At 43.1% G+C, this 16123-nt stretch overlaps 1 protein-coding gene across 3 annotated transcripts in view; it reads right to left on the bottom strand.

The window, feature by feature from the left end:
* MAF (MAF bZIP transcription factor) overlaps nucleotides 1-16123 on the bottom strand; it is a 362648-nt gene that overhangs the window by 333247 nt on the left and 13278 nt on the right. The window contains exons 2-3 of one of the 3 annotated variants that reach the window (XM_068529200.1): nucleotides 15190-15250; nucleotides 11888-12449 (exon numbers count right to left, since the gene is read on the bottom strand). In XM_068529200.1, coding sequence (XP_068385301.1) covers nucleotides 15217-15250 — 34 coding nt within the window. In that variant the 3' untranslated portion in view covers nucleotides 11888-12449; nucleotides 15190-15216. Of the gene's footprint in view, nucleotides 1-11887; nucleotides 12450-12559; nucleotides 12953-15189; nucleotides 15251-16123 lie in introns of those variants that run through there. The other 2 variants (XM_068529198.1, XM_068529199.1) reach the window with 2 other exon arrangements.

The following is a 16123-nucleotide window of genomic DNA, read 5'->3' as shown; positions in this document are numbered from 1 at the left end:
TTTCTTTGACGCCTCCAGTCCACAGTAATCACCCCTTCTCTGCTGCTTTTGTGCTACCATCAGAGCAGCAATGTCCGTGATGCATTTGACAGATTCCATCCTGCCCTGTTCCATTTCCTTTTTTTTTTTCAATCTGGGCATCTCAAGCAGCGGTGTGCTGCTAAATGTTTAACAACTGGTTCTTTGGCAGAGGATGGAGGCCAGAGAAAGGGGCTCGATTTTATTAGCACTTGCATTCCGTGCTGCAAATATTCCCACCACAGCCGATTTCATGCTACCACGACGTGAAATCACTGAACGTGGAATTGAAAGAGACGCATACAACTGGCTCTCGGGAGCCCGCAGGAGTGGGCGCTGCTAGCTCACCAACGACAGTCAATCCAGCAAACATCTACTGGGAGTATATTCTGTTCGATCCCCTGTGCTAAATGCTGAGCGAAAGGAATGAAAGACATGGGTCCTGGATCAGAGTCTAGCGCGGTATAAGGGGAAAAAGGGTCTTTCAGAGGGACCCATCACAGGCAGAGAAAGTGGTAAAAGGAAAATAAAAAGGAGGAAGTAGTCAACTTTGACCAACTAGACTGTGAGATTGCCTTGAATCCTGGGGAAAAGGATCCTGAACATTTCTGAGGCAATGGAGACACAGTTATCACCGGTCACTTCTGCTGCCGCCTGAGTGGGGACCACAGCCTGCTGGCATCACACTTAGTAGATGCTGCCGTGACTTGTTCATTTAACCCGTGGAAAAATTCCAGGAGGCTGGTTCTATCATGCCCACCTAGAAGGGAAGAGACTTTCCCAAAGTCACAAAGCTGGAAAGGTCTGGCACTGATGTCTGTAACACCCTGAGCAATCTCTCAGTGTTTCCAGTGACGGAAAGCGGTCCTTTGTTACATCAAAGCCCGCTGAGCTGGCATTCCCTTAGAGAAGGACTCCCCAAAGGTATTCAAAGTGGGCTGCAGACATCCTGGAGCCCTAGTGGGTAGAGAGAGAAGGGCCCAGAACTTGGAGGATCATCCCCATCCCCATTTTACAAATAAATGCTTCCTCTGCTGAAACAAAACAAAACGAGTTTGAAAAACGTCTGGTTTGTGCCAAATCCTGACATGTACGTAGGTGGGTGGCTGAAGCCTGGGGTGCTTCTAGGGGGCACCCCCCCACCCCATATATTTTTCTAATTTGTTACAGTGCTAGCATACTACGGGAATAAAATAACTCTGGAGAAATTTTCAGAAAATGCACCCAAGACCAAGTACCTTCCCCGCAAAAGGAGCAATCTAAAGGCAAAATTTTAAGCACACCAGTAACCCCTGCCCCTAGACCGGTGGGTTGAAATCTCCCTATTCCGTCCTTTCCTGGGTTCCTGCAGGACGCGTCTGCAGGATTTCCTGGCTCAGCATAGGAAACTTGCCTTGACACCCAGTCAAATCCAGGTTCACCTTGGAAACGCTTGCCCCCTTGTTGGAAATGCTTTTCAACCCCATTAGACAAAATCTGTTTTACACAATTTCTCTGCAGGCAGCTTGGCCCCTGCAACAAGTTCAAAGAACGAGGGCTGCAAAATCTACCCCTTTACTCACCACCTGGTACCCAACTCACTCTTCATTTTTCTCTTCCTAAGAGAAGACTGCAACGGCATTGCTGTCTTCTAACATATAACTCCCAAATTAAAAACTGAAAGAAGAAACACATTTTTCTGTCAATGGCTTAAGGGGATTGCACCTCTAAGCTGCTGCTAAAACTCCCTTCGTCTTTTTCACATTTGTAGCATTTTGGAGCAATTTGCTGGAGTCAAAGAAAGCAGTGAAATGTCCACAACCGACTTCAAAGCCCCCAAATCCTGTATCAGTGGAGGGGAGCCTGGTAGCCACACCAGAGGGGACCTTTTTCAAAGAGGCGTGTGTAGGAACTTACCAGGCATTTCTGCCCTGCATCTGCGATTGATGTTAATGACAGACGCGTGACCAAATCCCCACATAGTTCTTTGAAAAATGCTCCTCCCTCTCTTCTTGCTGACACTTTTGGCCGGGACAATGCAGATGACACAGAAAAGGGCTGGAATAGAGGGACCGCTGCCAGGGCTCCGTGAACAGGGCTCCGTTGACTCATTACTACACACGATTCTTTTATCTGGTGGGGAGCGTGGAGTAAGATGGATTAATCAAGAGAAAGGGTTACACCTGAATGGTTTCACATTTGTCAAAATGCGTGCTGGGCACAAGTGGCTCCAGAGAAAGGAAACACGCCAACTCTCAGGGCACCCAACACACTAGTTCATTCCTCTCTCTCGTTTTGTCTTCTGTTTCCACGCCCTCTTTGGCCCGGCCTTGCAATTTCTTCTCCATCGGACCCCTGTTTACCCGTCTTGGTCCATGCCCAGGACAATCCTTCCTCCCCAGCTCACATACAGAAACACACAGTTTATTCCAGCTATGCCCGCACTGCTGTGTTGCATTAAGATCCCCAAGCACAAAATGTGTAGAAGAGGGTATTTGGTCTGTGAATATTCTGTGCTATTAGATACTACAAAAATTAGCCCCCTAAGATGTTGTCCAATGTACAGGCTCACAATAGTGTATGAGATTGCCCATGGCCCCAGATTCCAGCCCAAAGGGATTATTATTTGGTTAGGAGTGAGATGAACATAGTTTCAGAAGATTATTGGTCATTTGTATTTATTTTTTCTAAAAGCGGCCCATTTTCCTGTCAGGTTGTTTACCTTCTTTCTTATGGATTTAAAGGAACTCTTCATATTAAGGAAACTGGGTCTTTGACTATCTTGTGGGTTGCGATTTTCCCGACTTGGTTGTTTGTGTTTTGATTTTGTTCATGGCGTTTTTCCTATGCATAGGTTTTAAATGCTTATGTAGTCAAATTTATCAATCCGTTGCTGTACAGCATCTGGGTTTTGCGTCAGGCTAAGGAAGATCTTCCCTATCCTAAGTTTAAAAAAAAAAAAAACTAGTTTCTTCTTGCCACTTTCGTAGCTTTTGCCTTCACGTGCGATGTTCACAAAACAACCACCCTCCACCTTTTCACAAACCCCACAGCTTTGGGGAAGCGTTTATCAAATAGGACCAGCATGTACTGTTTTCAACTGTCTGTCTGCATCGATAATAAATCTTGAGAGCAAGAACCGTGCCCTATTTGTTCCTGAATCCTTCAGCGCCAAATCTATATTCTAGTGTCTAGCAGGTGCAAAATAAGTGTTCGTTGAATTAAATCTTAAAATAAAGCATAACAACTTTGACGCCCAACCAGCCAGCGCAAAAGCGTCTATTTTCCAATAGCTCTCCAAAAGAGGACATTAAGAAATAGGCCTGGTGTAGACCATAGTTAACAAGTTGTCCAGGAAAGGAAACTCAGCCCACAAAAGTGTCAAGGAAATGTCGGGATATGGGTTTGTGGAAAAGCTGGGAGAGGTTTAAGAGAACACCCTCTCATTTTGACAGATTGCAAAGATGTCATCTTCATCATTTAAGGAATTCTTACTAGGCTCTTGTTCCCTGTTTGTTTGTTTGAGCACCTGATTCAGGTACACTCTGCCACTTTCCCAGGAGGATCTGAGACAAAGATGTCCCGTGCCGCTCACTGGGAGAGCGCTGTGCTGGATACAAAAATAAATGAGGCACGAACTCCAGGCTCACAGAGTTTAGAGCCTAAGAGAAGATGAGAAATTTAAAAGGTGATTGTCTTACAAGGTAAAGAGTGCCTCCAGAGCGGGCCCATTTTTGTGTGGTTTAATGCTACGCTTTAGTGGAGAATCAATGTGCCTGACAGCGCGTGATCACACATGTTGGTTAATTCTAACCAGAGGCATTTTCCTCGGTCCTGTTTCTACCACCACCCCGATCACCCACTGACTAAGTGCCTGCTGGTAATGATGACCAATAATACAAATATCTCACTGGTAACTGCAAAAGTATGTGCAAATAATTTGGACAATGTCTACCTTTGTAACTTGACAACTAAATACGTTCTTTTCTTTTCCACGCAGAATTTTTTAAAACACCATCCCATGTTTAAAATTAGCCATTCTGCCAGCTCGAAATCCTCAGTATCTCTCTTGGTTCACGTGCTGAATCCCTGACAAACTGGTCCCTTAGCTGTTTCTGTAGACTCATAGAAGGCCTCTGATTCGAGCTCAATTGATCCATTTCCCAAAACACAAGAATTAAGCCCAGCAGGGTAATCCAGGGAATGTGGCCTGCCCAGGTCACAAGGCTGTTTAGTAGCCAAGGCAGGTGTAAAAAATGGGGCTTCTGGACGTCAACTCAGATTCTCTTTCCCTGTGTGCCTTATCTGACTGCCTGAGCCCTCCTTATAAAAGACAGAGTTGATGTTAATAGAGCACTAGGAAGGCCCGAGGAGGCAGGAAAAACACAAAGCAATTGTTCACCCCTTTTAATTTTAAACTGGACCTGAAAAATGCTGACTTGTTAAGACAATACAATAAAATATGGGAAATGCACCAGCAGCTTCTTCACTTTCTGGGTTTCCACAGCTGTGTCTCTGGACACTTCTACTAGTTCTCAATCATGGTTGTGCATTAGAATCACTGGCAATTAAATTTTTTTAAAAAATACTGATGCCTGAGCCCCACCAGCCCATGGAGGTTCTGGTTTAATTGGTCTGGTGCAAGGCATCAACATTTTTAAAAGCCCCATGGGTGCATCCAAGGTTGATGATCCAGTCTCTGGGTTCAGAGACCTGTTCATGGACTAATTCTATTCATTCCTATCTTCTTAAGTGGCGTACGTGACTCTTGGGTACCAGTTTCCCTCCGCCACGTTGGGAAACGCTCATCTCCCCCATCTCCCAATCCCTGCAGAACCCCATTCTCAGAAAATGTGATTAGGCAGCAGCTGGCCATAAAGACCCACCCCTAGCCAGTGCTGACCGGACAAAAGATATACCTCACCAAGGTGAACCAATCAGCTATCTCCTCTGAACAGGACAACAGAGTTGCTAGCCAACCTCTGCTGGGGATGTGTAGGGGTGAGGGTGGGAATCAGGGGTACTTCAAAGCAAGAAGGCCTGCCTGCTTCCTGTAGGGAGAATGAAGCAGATGTGCAAAGAAAAGGGGAGGGAAGAGGGACAGAGAGAATACGCCCCATCACCAACACTGCCCACCTTCCATCTTGCATTTCATGCCCTTAATATACACCTGTATCCTTACAAGAAAGGAACAGAAACCTGAAGGCAGTTCTTATGTCCAAGAGTCTAAGAAATTAACAGGCTCCTTCCAAGGCCTCAGGGTCCCTTGGAAGGCTCATTCAATCACAAACAGCCAGGTCGAATTTGACAGTGATCCTGGGTTTTTTAATCAGAGCAGAGGATCCCAAACCGGCATCCTAAAAGCCCACAGGCAGCCCATGAAGGCAGTAATGGCACCCATGAGCCACTGCTATCGTCGTAAAGACCTACAGGATAACCCCATGATCAGGTTTTCTTTGCTTTTGATTGAATATACATCAATGGAATTACACCACTTCTCTTGCTGATCAGAAGCCCTAGAGCTTTTATGGAGGGCTCTGATTAATAAAACAAACACACAGAATTACACATGAATCCTTGAGAACATGGGCTTCACAGGAGGAAATTAGTAAAGGGGTCCTTTGGTACTAAATAAAATAATTAAGTCAGGACTTCTTTACCTAGCCAACGATTTTTCAAAACTGTCCTACTGTTATTTCCACAAGATGGTTGATCAGAAAACAGGTTCCATGTTCAAATAAATTGGGAAGATGTGTGCCACCCACGTTGGTCCTTCCCTATGAAGGGTCACAATACATATTAGCATATAAAGGCTCCGAGATGGAGGATAGCAAAATTAAATGTTTAACTTGGTCTAATCCATGAGTTCCCTAAATTATTTGATCACAGAACTTCCCAAGTACACCTTTAAAAAAATTTTTTAGGGGGGATGGTAGTTTTTGAGGGGAAGGCAGATAATAAACTACTGTTCTAGGTTCTTCCCCATTTTCCAATTGTGACAACGCTTATTTTAAAGCAGAGGGAAGATGTCCAATATCATAACCACGAAGTTATTCTAAAACAAATCAAAGCTTGCACAGTGTCAAGGTCAAAGTTTTATGCCACATAATACTGATCAGGGCCAAGTATGGCAGGATGTTTACTCTGTGCGAGGCGCTTTACATACATTATCGTATTTAATCCTTTGCAGTAGCCTTTGAGGGACTATCCCTATTTTACAGATGCAGAAACTGTGTGTTCTTTTTCATGTGACTACAGGTTTTGCTGACAACTTTTTATTAAATGGGCCTTTCAATGGAGTGCTTTAACGCTGATTTATCTTCACTATCCAGCAATTTCCTGAGTGTCAGTTGTGCACCTGACACTTTACACATTACAGGGTATTAAGGAAATGTACCATCTATTATTTTTTAAATGCTCTTGAAATGACAATCTTTATCTCTGAATAAAGGCTGCTCCATTACCTACCACAACCAAAACCACAGAATCGTTTGTTTTTAGAGCCAGAGGGGTCCTTAGGGTCAAGCTCATGAGAAGTACTAGCCCCGATCTTCTAGATCCTTCTGAGATTATAATGCATTTTCTTGTAGGCGTCACTCAACCCCACTCAGAAAAAGAAGACCGAGGAGGGGAGGGCAACTGAGCCCACACAACATGTGCTGAGGTTAAACACCGAGTTCTTTAACTGGGAAGGAGGGAATGAGCTGGCTGAGGCAGGGGTGGCATAGTGTCTAGCTAGAAAATCTGCATGACTGTGGTGTAAGGTCAGATCCTATCTGTGCTTTGTGCCCGAGTTTCTGCATCTCTATAAAGGGGATTAAAGTATCTGCCCCCTCTAGTTGTTGTGAGGAGCAAAGGTGGCATAGGTCCTGGCTACCAGGAGATGCTCGATCAATGATAGCTGTCCGTCATCATCGCCCGTGAGGCGTTGGATGACCTCCAAAGGGCAGGGCTGGGTGGAACATCATGGTCTTCAACCCCATGGAAGTTTTCTCTAACTCCTGACTAACGGGTACCACCCCAAAGTGACCAGAAGAAATGGTGCCTATCAACTCTGTGTTAAATATTTTAAAAATCTGATTCTCATAGTCTCTGTTATCTGCAGAGTTAGAGGGGAAGGACGAGTCATCACCTTGAAGCCTAGCTCATTTCTGAAATCCCTGACAAGTGGGAGAGGAAAATAAACTCTGTACACGTTTGATGAGATACATACACGTTTTAATAATCAATATGTATATCTATTGCCCCTTCTTCTACATTTTCCTCTTCCTTTTGGTGATCTTCGCAGAAACTGAACTCCAGATAACCTCTGACTCAGTCTCCTCAACATCCTGGTTATGTGAGCTGGCATTCTAGTTTCAAATGTATGTCTCTGGTACCTTTGTAAAAATATGTTCCAGTTTCAGAAAATAAGACCCCGCTAATGAGCAAATCGCAAGTAGAAGATCTGCTTTGAAAAAATCATATTTCAATTAATGCGATAATCTGGCAATGATTTAAAATGATCACTTGTTTTGCCGACAGGCATAAATATCCTTCTTTCATTAAACATATTATTGTACCCCTATTATGTGTTGTGTTCACTGTGTTTGTAATTTATAGAATACGTTCATTTATTTTATTTTATTATTGTATTTTATTTTACTGGAATGTTTTCGGGTGTGTTTGTTTAGGTTTGTGCCAGGGAACCTCCCATTTTGCCCCAATGACTGACCCACACCAATCTCTCCTCAGTAGTGAACCCCAAGTCTCAAGGCCTGGGACTCAGGGGGATACTGATAGCTATATTGATACCTATGATCAATTTCATCTCCATTTTCACACAATGTATCATTTTTCAAATGCAAAGAATTTATTGTGTAGTGTCTTGTTTCTAGGTAGAACTCTATACCCCTCTTCATTTCTCATATTAACAGCTTAATATGTACAGCTGGAAAGGCACACAAGAAAATCTATAATGAGAAAACTTCAGAACTCCCCCAAATGAATAACTCCTGTCTTCAATGTGACAAATATGAAACAGGGTTTGACGCGCAAAGCCTTTCAAAAGAACACTACACTTCCAGGTTCACACCCAATGGTCCTGAGAAATAAAGGGCTAATTTTTGTTTGCTATTAATCACGAATTATTTTTTCCTTTAAAAAATTAATTAAAAACATGAGATGGAATAAATATTTCAGGCAACCAGTAGCAAAATGGGAAAATACCATGTGTTTGGAGTTTTAGTGCCCTCTGAGTACAGAAATTTATTTGCAGCAAGCAGAAAACAGACAGCAAGCATAAAAATACAGCAGAGTCCCCCTAGTAAAATTATTTATCAAGCTAACAAGGGAGGGACCCTTCTAGCAACAACAAGCCAACAAGCCAGTGAGGAAAAGACATGGCTTTATATTTTACCTTTGGGTTAGCAACCCAGTAAAAATGCCAACTGACAAGCACTTCACATAAACATTTCTTTCTAAATGAGCTTCCTTGTTAGAAAAAAAGGGGAAAAAAAGTCTTTCTAGCTAAGGCGCGCTATAGCCTATAGACAGAGAATTCGAGCATGTGTATGCTGACTCCTTAGTGCCAAAATAATATACCTTAAAAAATAAGTTAATGTGAGTGACGAACGGAGTTTACAAAACAAATTCAAAGTTCATTAAAGAAAGTGTGCTTATATTCTTATCAGGGAATCCTCCTACTTGGATGTTGACAGTCACAGTTTCGTAAGATGCTTTTTCAGGGCTGGCTTAAGAGCCTCCAGCAAAAAATTACATACACATATATTCATATACACAGATACACATGTACTGACATTGCCTCTACTGTACAAGCCTCATTGCTATATTTTTTCAAATATTTATTTTACGAGCAAAACCCCAAAGTCAGATTTTACAGTTTAACGATACCAAACTCTGATTATAAATTACAGGTCACTTTACTGCAGCTTGCAATAGCCAAAGAGAAAAAGAAAAAAAAGAAAGAAAAAAAAAAAAAAAAGAAGAAGAAAGAAAGAAAAAAAAGGGGGGGGGGTGTGGAACCGTCGAGTTGAAACCAGGCACTGGCCTGATCTCAATTAAATTTTAAAGAAATAGTAAAAAGATGCCTTCTCAGAAGAACTGCGTCCTCAATAGCTTGGCAAGTGACACCTGATGAATTTATAATGAAATCACACACTTGGATCCCATCTTTCCTAAAGTGAAACATCTGATAAGTTAACCGTGGCAAACATGGGAAAGGGCCTTCTTTTTCCTGTATTAGGAAAGGCTGCTGGAGAGGATGCAGAATCTGAAGGACACTGTAAAACGCTGAGTAAAGACAGACAGAAACATCTTGCTGGATCTGATACCTCACCCGCCCATCCCTCGCCATCACATCCCCACCAATGCCTTAAAAAACACAAATTTCTCAGCAACAGCGATGGAAAAGTTTTCATTACTAGTATCAGCGGGCTCGAATAAAACAGGAGGAAAAAAAGTAAAACGAAATCCTTCCTTACTTTTTTTTTTTTTTCCTCTCCGGAGCCGAGCGACTGTCACCGCGCTGCTATGAAAGCTCCAAGCTCTGACGGACAAAGGGACCCTCTGCTCCGGGGCAGGAACCGGACTGTAGGGCCCAAACACACTCCAACTCAAATCCTCCCAGCTGAGTTTGGGAGCTGGGCCTATTATCCGCCCACAAACGTGTAGGGAGGGCTTACCGCACGAGTCACGTGCTATTTTGTTCCACTGACCTTCCGGCGTTTTACACGAGGGCTTGTCAGGGCGCTACAAAGTGAGCAAAGATCAGCGCCAACAGAGGTAACATTCTAATTAACCAGGTTCCCCGTGGAGACTAGAGTGTTTTGAACGCATCCCATTTTTACCAACAGTTTTATCACCGACAACTAAGCTGGGTAAGACTCTGAAAGCAGCGAGTTCTGGTTGCAGAGGCTCCACTAGATCAGGAGAGCACCGAGCATGGGGGAAAGCCAGGCTTCCTGGGAAAGAAAGCGATGCCAAGGTGCCTCGCATGCGCATGCGTGGTGAGTCTCCAGAGGCTGCTGGAGCGGACAGGACCGCAGCTGGGAGCCCTCCGCCCTGGGCCGCGGGGCAGCCCCGAGGTCTACAGAAATCCTGGCCTCGTCCCAAACTGTGGCTTCTTCCCTGCACGGGGGAACTCGGGCTCACATCTCCAAACACGCCTGTTAAAGCACGTGCACCTTCCTTCTATTATGCAGTAGTGAGGAACTGATTCCGGGCTTTAAAAGGAGAAAAAGAGAAGAAGAAAAAGGCTGGGAAAACACAATATCACATAAACAAAATAGCCTTCGAGCATCAGGACAGAACTGCCAGGAGGCACGAACCACTGGAGCAATGAATGAGACAGCGGTTCTCAACTAAGGTCCAAAAGGTCAAAATGAGTGAAGGAATTTCTGATCTCTCTTGGCGACCCTCGCCGCTGGGAGGTGAGAGAGGCCAGGCCTCCTGTCCAGCAGGCTCACCTGGCCTTCTGAAAAGCAAGGCAGGATTTCCAACACTGTCAAAGGTATCGTGCGCACCCTAAGATTTATTGAAAGGACTTTAATGGCTCCATTAGAAAGAGGCGGGGTGGGGGTGGGGGCGGTTAAGTAAGGAAGAGAAATTTAAACGGAAACAGAAAATTCTATTCTCCGTTCAAAACTTTCAGCCCAGTAAGAGATGCTTCCTCCGCCATTTCTTGTACATCAGGAATGAACCTCATTCTAAAATATAAACAAACCAGAGGCACGCCATCGCGGTATAGACTCAAGCCCTTTAATTAAGCACCATCTGTAACAAAAGGTCTCCATCCTGAGTAACTGTGGGTTGGGGGTTCAACCCTGGTGTCAGAATCCCTTTAAATAATTGCACCCTAACCCCACCCCACTCAAGACTCAGCTTGGCTGCTGGCAGGAGCCCAGGAAGAAGAAAAGAAACTTTGTCTGAAGAACCCAATTTAAAGGAGGCGTGACCGCAGGGTCAATTTCAGATCAATTCAATTCTCACCTCCACTGCCTACCTGCCAGCAAATGAAGTTACCGTGCTTTTCTATAGACTGAAAGGACTAAAAAGAAATCGTCACTTGCCGCACATGGATGACCCGTTATTAGAGGATGGATGCTTGCTGAGGGAATGGCAAAAACAAACTCCCTTCCTCTCTTTTTTGTCATTTTCACCTCACCAGTGATGAAGGTGTAGGATGCGCCCCCTGGATTAGTTAATTAGGTGTTAATATCTTCCAGCAGTTTATACTGGAGGTCAGGGCTGGGTTGTCTCCAGTGACAATAAGGGTAATTCCCACAGCTGGTTTGACTTTCCCACTCAACACCTGAAACTTCCTCCCCCCTCCCACCCTCAGTATTAGTTCCCATCTGAAATTATATAAATGCTAATAGCTTTATTATATTTCCTGTAGACGCTGGAAAGAGAGGCACTCCGAATATTCCCACTGGCTTACCCTTGTCCCAGCATTTTCCAAATACTGCCAAAAAAAAAAAAAAAACCAAAAAAAAAAAAAAAAGTAAAAGCAAACCCAACCCTTCTGCATAGCTCATTTATTGCTGATAATTTCATTAGGTGCCAGGAAAAGCAAAAAAAAGGCAGACACTAAACAACAACTTTACAGTAATTTTTGGATCGAGGAAATGAAAGACTCAGCAAGCGGCAGGCGAGGAGAGTTTCAACATTGGCATCTGTGAACGGCAGCAATAAATCTGAGATTTTGGCAGGTGACTGAATGTGTGCTTTTAGAACGAAAGCTCTTTACAGAAGCATCATTTTGTTTTAAATAACGAGTGCTATACTCGTGCAAGAATTCCTCCTTCCTTCCCCCCCCCGCCCCAAATGCATAATGTTCCTTTCTTTAAGGCAGCCCCTTTGATAGCATTCTAACGTTGACTGGAAATAATGTGAGTTCACTGAGCTGCTTGCCCTGTACCTGCTCTGCCATAATTAATTGATTAAATCTGCTCACTAGTGGGCCAGTGTCCACAGAAAGGAAGACATTAGGCAGCCTTGTATGGAAAGGGGGATGGGGGGGTTAGGCAAAAGCATAATCTAATTAAACAAACAATAACAACAACAAACAATTAGGTAAGTTAGTCCCAGTAATAAAACACTTTAAACAGAATTATTTTCCCTTATTTTCTCAGTGCCAACAAATACAGTGATGTAATCTGCTTAAGACATACTCATGGAATCTGTGATGGATTGGTCTGCTCTCCAAATGTGCATGCCAGACAGCATCCTACTCCTTGCTGTCTTCCAGGACGGGGCATTTACTCTAAAAACTGATTACCGAGAAGCCCTGAGGGGTCTGCAGTGAAGCCAGAGTCAAGACCAGACACGGTTCTCACTTGGGCTTTTCAAACCGAGGCACCAGGAGACGAAAACTTACGGTCTGTGTTTTCACATGGCCTTTGCATGAGAACACCTCATTCACCATTTCTGTTAAAATACTTTGATGGACTCTGCAAGGGAAATACGGTTATGACATCTTTAATTTTATGTTTGAATTAAATAGCTGTGCTCAGGTACCCACATTTGACACTGGACGTCGGGAAACCATGCTTGCGTTTTATTTCTGGATGATTACTGGCAACATGGGAGGACACGTTATACAAAGTAGAAACAAGATTTCGGAGTCCTTTTACTGTGTTTTTTGTTTATATCCCAGTTCATAACAGAGTAAAGCCTTCCTTACATTGGTTTGAATTCATGTCAGCATAGGTACAGTCAGGATAAAACATATCCACTCAGCTAATTGTAAGACTAGGAAAAAAAAAAAAGTGATGGGTACTTAGAACCCGGGAAGTGCTGTTTTTACAAGTTCCATCAGGGAACTCCCACGGGTGACAGGAAAGCTACCAACAGGCCTCTCCCCTATGTATATGTGTCCGACCTGCCCTGCCCCAAGGCAGCTCTGTTAAGGCTCGGTTGCATCCGGATGGGTCTTAGCCAATGTCAGGAACATCTGTAATGGGTAGAGCATACACATCAGCAGGCTAAGGTCCACCACTATCTCCTGAAATTAGTGTTTCAACACACAAGATGAAAGAGCACGTATTAAAGGCCTGCTTTCAGTTTTGGTGCCAACCATGAGTAGTTGTGTTACCTCCTTTTGACAATTCACGCTAAGAGACAGCCTCTAAGGTGAATTCCAAAGCCACTCTTTGCCTTAGGGTCAAGCAACACCATCTCTTGTTTCCATGGTGACGATGCTGACATCACACCTGACCCAGGGATGCTACCATGGAGAAACTGACATCAAATAGCAGTGTGGGCTTGTTGTCTCTCTTGATCGTCATGTTAGAAGACTTTGCTTAGAAGGCACAACCTTGATAAATCATGCACTTGGGTAGATTTGCGTATGTTAAGCTGGAACATGCACTAATGGAAAACGTTAGGATCGAGGGGTGCTACGAAAATGGAGAGTTTGATCTTTTTGTGATACCACTTAGGATGACTGTTTTGTAAGATGCCCAAGAACCAGAAAATAATCTAGACTGTGTTTCTGAGAATAAATAAAATAATCAAATGCCTCCCCAAATGGCTTGTGATTTAATTCTCACACTCTAGCCTAGAAAATTGCCAGAAATAAGCCACAAAGTTGTACATAGTGGAAATCAGCAAGAGAGCAGAAAGCTAGTGATTCCCCATTTTTGGCTTCCAGGACTGAAATCTCTTAACCAAAGTGACTTTCTGAAAATAAGTAACTCTCCCAAGAGTATCAAGTATTGAACTTTTCATATATCAGCTTATAATATCTAATACCACAGAGTAACTTGGAGGAATTGTCCTCTTCTCCAAATTCCCCATCTAGCCAAATGCCTTTCTCTTCCTCACCCTCACCTGTCAATCATGTTCACAGCTGAAATTTGATTTCTCTCCCGCCAGTAACCTTATATGAAATATTATGGGGGGGGTCAAGACCCGTGTGAACCTTGCCTTAAAAGTTCATTAACTCTTTGCTCAAAATGGATGGTTTCGGTGTAACAAAACCTGCCCGGTGGGTCTAGATCATTATATTTAATAGATGGCTTTCAAACTGCAATTATAAGGACAGGGATAAAAGAAAGAAAGGAATAAAGTATTGGTATGGCATGCATACACAAGGACACACAAATTAATCCCAAAGGTATACACTTAGTTAAAATCTATGTATGAGAGCTATTAAAGAAAATGTTAATTTTGTTTAAGGCTAGGAAAGAAATCATGTTAAATATTCACAGTCTAGTTATTCAAAGCCTGTCCTTATAATAGCGGGTAAAAGTAAGTAATCAGATACCATATCGGAAGAGCGGGAAAAAATACGGGTCTGTTTCCTGACACCCTCAATTCACTGGGCTCTTAAAGTGTCTCCTTCTCAAACAGTAGCAATTTGACAGTGGGACTTAAACCCAAAGCTGTATTTCATGCAAATTTCTCAGCAAGCAAATTTAATAAAAAAAAAAAAAAGTCAAACTTCATTCCATTAGCCAATAAGACATAACAGGAATACATAAAACGATAACACTAAGTAATTACTCGTGTAAGAGTGTTGGTCTAGCTCTCTAAACGAAGAGGATTCATAATTAAATTCACCCTGGGATCCCTGTAATTGAAAACCCATTTAAGTACCTTAATTTCATTTTTTTTCATAGGTGAAAATCACATTTCTGCCTCCCTCTGCCTACATTTGAAGTGAGGAGTGGCTCCAAGCTCACTTTTGGACACAGGAGGGGGACATAATGTGCTCTGAGATCACACTAAATCCTCCAAATGTGAGTATGGAGTGAGTTATAAGAGACTGGAAATTTGGAATGTTTATGAGGCCCAGGTGGAGCCAGCCAATGGCCATGGATGCTAATTGCACAGATTCACCCAAATTGTCTGACATTCAAGTAGAAAGATGAGTCAACAGGCTCATGCTAGTTAAGGCAAAAGATCTGAGATCTACTCGGACTGGATTAGTACTCTGGACACCACACCTACGTCATGAAATCGATATAAAAATGCATGCATGCTGGTCTCACACACAATGCATCCTTCACTTCAGCATCTGGTATCACCATTTATGTACATGTGAAACTCAAATACTCAAACTACTAAAGCAGGAGACTTTCACACCTTGAAAATGATCAGCATTCCTCACTTGCTTTGCTTTCTTGCTGTCTCCCTCATGGAAAATGCACTAAAACAAGCACATGCAAATCAGAAATCAAGATGTACCTCTTTGACTTCAGGCAACAGGATTTTTCACATCACTGATGTAGAGGATTCCCTTGGGTACCTGATTTAGTAAATATATTAAAATAAACAAAGGGTCATTAATAACCACGGAGAGGGCTTTAGAAGGACAGTATGTTCAAGGCAGCCTAACTACCTATGAAAAGGGCAGAATGAGACCAAAAGAAGAGGGATTTAGGTCCATTTGCTTTGGCATCCTGGTCTCAGCCCTGCCAGAGGAAGGGTTCACATGGAAGAGAATGGCGTGGAATACTTCATCAACAACCTCCCTCCACTCTTGCTCTGGTCCTGGGGGGCTGAGACAGTGATGCCCACTGGCTTGGCAGCCTGGATCAGCTTTGAAGCTGCCCTCGGTTCAGAGAACCAAGTGATCCTGGGTTCACAGTGGAGGAGGATATGAATGGTCTCTGATGGGTGTCTCTCAAGTCTTCAAAGACTGCCCATCCCCAGGGAACCAAAACCAAACCCTGGCTCTTTACTAGGGCCTGTTTCTCTTCCATCTTCCCCCCTCCTCCTCCATTGCCCTGGTCTATTCTGCTGGTACTGCTGACCTTAATTGCAGATGTTCTCTTAACAAATAGAACCATTTAGAGACCACCCTTTTATTTATTAACTTCCTCTCTGTTTAAATTAGTAGCAGAGAATGCTTAGAACAGTAATATGAAAATGAGATTGCTTTAAAAAAAAAAAAAAAGTCTTTTTGCTTCACAGTGAATAACAAAGCACAGTAATTCAAAGTAGTTAGCTTTCTATGGTTCAAAAACCCCTTATTGCTATTAGCTATACTAATGTAAGTGGCAAAATAATTATCATTTACTGTACGGAGTCCAATATTTTCCAGACAGCAGTTTAATAACAAAGCAGACCTGTCATTTCTCCCTATAGTTAGCCATACTCTACAAGTTCAGACTGTCAA

The sequence above is a fragment of the Eschrichtius robustus genome, chromosome 19 (assembly GCF_028021215.1).
Source record: "Eschrichtius robustus isolate mEscRob2 chromosome 19, mEscRob2.pri, whole genome shotgun sequence".
NCBI lineage: Eukaryota > Metazoa > Chordata > Mammalia > Artiodactyla > Eschrichtiidae > Eschrichtius > Eschrichtius robustus.
The sequence above is the reverse complement of the archived record's forward strand: the minus strand, read 5'-3'. Positions and strand labels throughout refer to the sequence as shown.